This window comes from Dioscorea cayenensis, unplaced genomic scaffold (assembly GCF_009730915.1).
Source record: "Dioscorea cayenensis subsp. rotundata cultivar TDr96_F1 unplaced genomic scaffold, TDr96_F1_v2_PseudoChromosome.rev07_lg8_w22 25.fasta BLBR01002023.1, whole genome shotgun sequence".
Lineage (NCBI taxonomy): Eukaryota > Viridiplantae > Streptophyta > Magnoliopsida > Dioscoreales > Dioscoreaceae > Dioscorea > Dioscorea cayenensis.
Genome location: NW_024088414.1, coordinates 1,400 through 5,990, shown reverse-complemented (window position 1 = coordinate 5,990; position 4,591 = coordinate 1,400). Strand labels below are relative to the sequence as shown.

The 4,591-nt window shown below is 36.9% G+C and overlaps 1 protein-coding gene across 1 annotated transcript; it reads left to right on the top strand.

Moving 5' to 3' along the window:
• The first annotated feature begins 101 nt into the window (after window positions 1-101).
• On the top strand, window positions 102-1,099 carry LOC120257335 (uncharacterized mitochondrial protein AtMg00810-like). The gene is made up of 2 exons (XM_039264820.1): window positions 102-417; window positions 513-1,099. Exons 1-2 carry the CDS (start codon window positions 102-104, stop codon window positions 1,097-1,099), a joined length of 903 nt encoding a protein of 300 aa, XP_039120754.1.
• The last annotated feature ends 3,492 nt before the right edge of the window (window positions 1,100-4,591 follow it).

The window sequence follows — 4,591 nt, the reverse complement described above, 5'->3', positions numbered from 1 at the left end:
ATGATGGATCTCTTGAGCACTATAAAGTGCGTCTTGTTACTCGTGGGTTTCAGCAGGAGTATGGCCGTGACTATGAGGAGACTTTTGCTCCAGTGGCCCATATGCACACTGTACGTACATTGGTTGCTATTGCGGTTGTTCGTGGGTGGGTTCTTTATCAGCTTGATGTGAAGAACGCCTTTCTTCATGGGGAGTTAAAAGAGGAGGTTTACATGACTCCTCCTCCCGGCCTTGTGTGTCTCCGTGGTTTTGTTTGCCGTCTTCGACGTAGCTCTCTATGGTCTCAAACAGTGCTCCACGTGCCTCGGTTTGAGAGATTCAAAGACCGTCGCTTAGGGTCGGCCGGTTTTACTCGAGCATACATGATCTGGCAGTCTTCGTACATACTTCACCTCGAGGTCGTACCATTCTCCTTCTGTATGTAGATGACATGATCCTTACTGGGAATGATTCTGCTCATATTACCTTTGTGAAGCAAAAATTGTGTGAGACATTCTTGATGATTGATCTAGGTCCGCTTCGATACTTCTTGGGCATTGAGATCACTTCCCATCCTGATGGCTATCGTTTATCTCAGCAGCGTTACACTCTATATCTCCTTGCTCGATCTGGTTTGACAGATACTCGTACTGCTGCTACACCGATGGAGTTACATTTGCAGGTTCGTGCGTCTGATGGGATCCCCTTATCTGATCCTTCTCGCTATCGCCATCTTGTTGGCAGTTTGGTATACTTAGCCATCACACGTCCTGACATTTCTCATGCTGTTCACATTCTCAGTCAGTTTGTTGTGGCCCCCACTTCTGTTCACTATGGTCATCTTATCCGGGTGTTGCGCTATCTTCGTGGCACTGTCTTGCGTGGTCTATTCTATTCACGTCAGTCCACTCTTCAGTTACAGGCTTATTTTGATGCTACTTGGGCTAGTTCTCCTAATGATCGAGTTTCTGTCACTGGCTACTGTATATTTCTTGGGTCTTCCCTTGTTGTTTGGAAGACCAAGAAACAGAATACTATTGCCAAGTCCAGTGCTGAGGCTGAGGTTCGTGCATTAGCGTCTACTGTCCAGGAGGTCCGTTGGCTTCATTCGATTCTGTAGGATTTTGGTATACTGATCACTTCTCCTATTCCTGTTCACTGTGACAGTACTGGGCCACTTCAGATTGCTACAGATCCGGTCAAGCATGAGCTGACCAAACACATAGGTGTGGATGCCCACTTCACTCGATGTCATGTACGTGCCCAGGCTGTGTCACTTCACTTTCTTCCTACAGAGGTCCAGGTGGCTGATTTCTTTACCAAAGCACAAACGCGCGATCAACATCTATTCATGTTATCCAAACTCAAGACGCATGATCCACCTTGAGTTTGAGGGAGGGTGTTAGATATATATGTATGTATGTATACTTATACATGTATAGATGTATACTTGGTTATAGTTGTTCCTATATATGTAGACCTAAGGTCTTCTTCTTTTCCATCTAGTTAATGAGAATTGTTCCACTCTCTCTTCATCTCTCTCTCTTCTCTCTCTATCAGCTTGATCTTTCCAGTTGGGATATTTGTTTCTTTTTGGCCGAGGTTAGTTAAGCAAGATTGTCCTATCCCACTGGCAAACAACTAGGCTTAGGATTTGTGGGCTAAGTTCATTAGTTGGTTAAACTTCTTTTTTATTATTTTTAATGAAGTATTATTTAGCGATTTAATGTTTATGGCTTTTGGTTTGTAAAAATTTTGCCCTAGCATATTCATCACTTCATCAGCCTTTGTCAAATCATATTTATTGATTAGATAAGATAAATTAGAAAATGTGAAAAAAAAACCATCTCGACATAAACAAGAAGCATTTAAATTCGAAACTTACTCATCTTCTTAAAATGCTTTACGGAAACCCTAGAAATGTTGTTATCATCATTAAAACATTAAAATTCTTTTATTAGAACAAATTAAACACAATGTTTTTATTTTTAAAATAATTTAATATTGCAAAAACATCTAGACATAAGGCATGATTTGAACCGTTAGATCTGATCTGAATGATTAGCCATTCATTGGGGAGAGTGAATCTCTGGAAAGGGGATGAAAAAACAAAATTCAAATTCCACTCTTAAAATTCTTTAACAACCATACAACTTTAGACTTTATTGTTCTCCTTCTTTTCCTTTTTTGGAATGATCTTTGGGTTGATTTAGGTATAGAAACATCCCTTTTATTTTCCCAAGCCAATGGCTCATACATACCTCATTAAATCTTTTCCTTCCAATTTGGCTACAACAATTTCATAGAGCATAGAGTACTTCATGGTGGTTAGGATCCAGCAAAAAAGGAATTGAGGATGATCGGAAGGTTTAGGAAAAGAATAAGATTATGGCACCTACTATTCTCCTTATGAAAAAGATCAACTTATGGACCAGAAAGTATTCTTTTGGAGATCGTGATATTGCCAGCATTCCTAGCGATTACTTAAACTACTAGATCCTGACCAGGACTCCCTGACTGAGCACAACATTGACAATTTGATGGAAGCTTAGCGTTCTCAGCCAATAGTTAGCCTCTTTTGTGTGTGGGTGATATGTATGTGTTGACCAAGGGAAGCAAGGAAAGCGGTTATGGATGGAGAGGATGAGCAAGAACAAGACAGAAGATTACATAGATATTTATCAAAGGCTAATGCTTTTAATTACTTTCATTTCATCATATGCTTCATATATTTTGTTATAATAACTATAGCTTTTTATTTATCTATTTGCCTCATTTTCTAGGCATTTTTCTTTTAAATAGTTAAAATTAAATAAAATAGATGGTCCTATTCCTATGACATTTTCATTACCTTGGTCTCACCATGCTTTATAAATTAAATCTCCTAATGGTCTTACAATGACGGGGTTGTGAGAGTTATCAGAATTGAGCAAGGGAAGAGATCGAGGAAAGAGGTTAGGGATGGAGAACATTGACTACAAGACAAAGTAAATCTTGGGCTAAAACAATGTAAATGGCTTTCTTAAAAGATGAGATTTAGTACTGATTATTTCTCTTTAAGGATAAGTAGTGAGTGGCCTTGCTAGTTGGCTTAAAATTGGTATAAAATTTCTAGCATAATTTAATTTTCCTAAAAAGGATTGAATTTGTTTTAAATTTCCTAATTTATCCAGCATTTCTAAGATACTGGATGCTATATGTTTTTGTAGATATATTTCAAATTTTTTTCTTTTTCATTTTATGCTTTTTAGATAAATTCTTTCAACTCTTAATTTTTTCTTATTTTTTCTACCAATTCTGTTTCTAATTTTTCTTCTTTTTCCTTCAAGAGTTTCACTTCCATTTCTAGAAATTTGATATTTTTTTTCTATCTTGTTTAATGAAGTGTTCCACTATATGCGACTTCAAGAATTGAGAGGTAATACTTGACGAGGATAGAAGATTTGGTCTTGTGAATTTATTCTTGTTATGAAAGTAGTTGTTAAGGATATGGGGATCTAGAATAAGAATTTTAGGATTATTTCGGAAGACCCAAATGTTATCTAAAAAGATGTGCTGATGATCGGTAATTGGTAAAGGGGTGTTGAAATGAACATTTGATCCCATAGGGGAAACAAGGAGTTTCCGAGTAGGATCTAAGGGAACGTTCTTCCTTTCAATCTGCAAAAAACAGTGATATATGTAGTATATTCTTTGTATACATATAGGAACATGAAATAAAAGTAATTAAAAGCATTAGCCTTTAGTAAATAGCTTTGTGTTTTTGAGTCTTGTTCTTGCTCATCGTCTCCATCCCTAACCTTTTTCCTCTCTTCCCTTGCTCAACTCCGATAATTCTCACAGCCCTGTTGTTGTAAGAGAGCCCCAACCCCCTCAGTGTTGGACCCAGTCCTAAGTTTTCGACCTTGGGCCTCTTTAAATTTTGTGCATGCATTAGGGGTAAAATAGTCATTTAGCACTAGTATTGCACAGTGACTTCTGTGCAAAATCAAGCCAAAATTGGGGGCAATTCTGTTATTTGGGCCATATTTTATTCATTCTTTAGGTAGGCTGGTAAAATGGTAATTTGTCATTTCTATTAAAACAAAGAAGAAAGTGTGAGAGGGAAGCTTTACCTAGTCACTCTTTTTCTTTTTTTTTATCCTTGTCTTCGACTGAACACCACCTTGCACTTAGAAATTTTTTGGCAACCGATTCCAGTGGATTAAAGTCCCAAAACTCTTCCTCACTTACTCTTGAGTATGGTATGAACTTTTATCCGATTTTTTAACTTGTATTTTCTTTGTATTTCCACCGTATTTGATTATTTGAAAACCTAGCTTCAACTCTTACATTGTACATGATTTATGGGAGATTATGGGCTTAAAATGGAGTTGTTGATGTTGTCATTCATTATTCTTGATGATTGTAAAGAAATTTTGTTGTTTGATGTTGTAAACTGAGATAAAATCCTTTCTTAGGGTTAGATTTTACTGTAGCAGTTCTTAGTTATTGTAGCAATAATAATTTTACTATAGCACCAAAATCTTTCTTCCATTTCTTGTACTTATTTGGTCCAAATTGAAGCTCTTTATAATTGAACTTTATTGGAATTAGTTTTACTCCAATTTAA

Excerpts from the sequence above, each read along its gene's own strand:
- LOC120257335 (XM_039264820.1), top strand. The coding sequence starts at position 102 with ATGCACACTGTACGTACATTGGTTGCTATTGCGGTTGTTCGTGGGTGG. Across the intron at positions 418-512 it reads GGTCGTACCATTCTCCTTCT|GTCCGCTTCGATACTTCTTG; the intron begins GTATGTAGATGA and ends TGATTGATCTAG.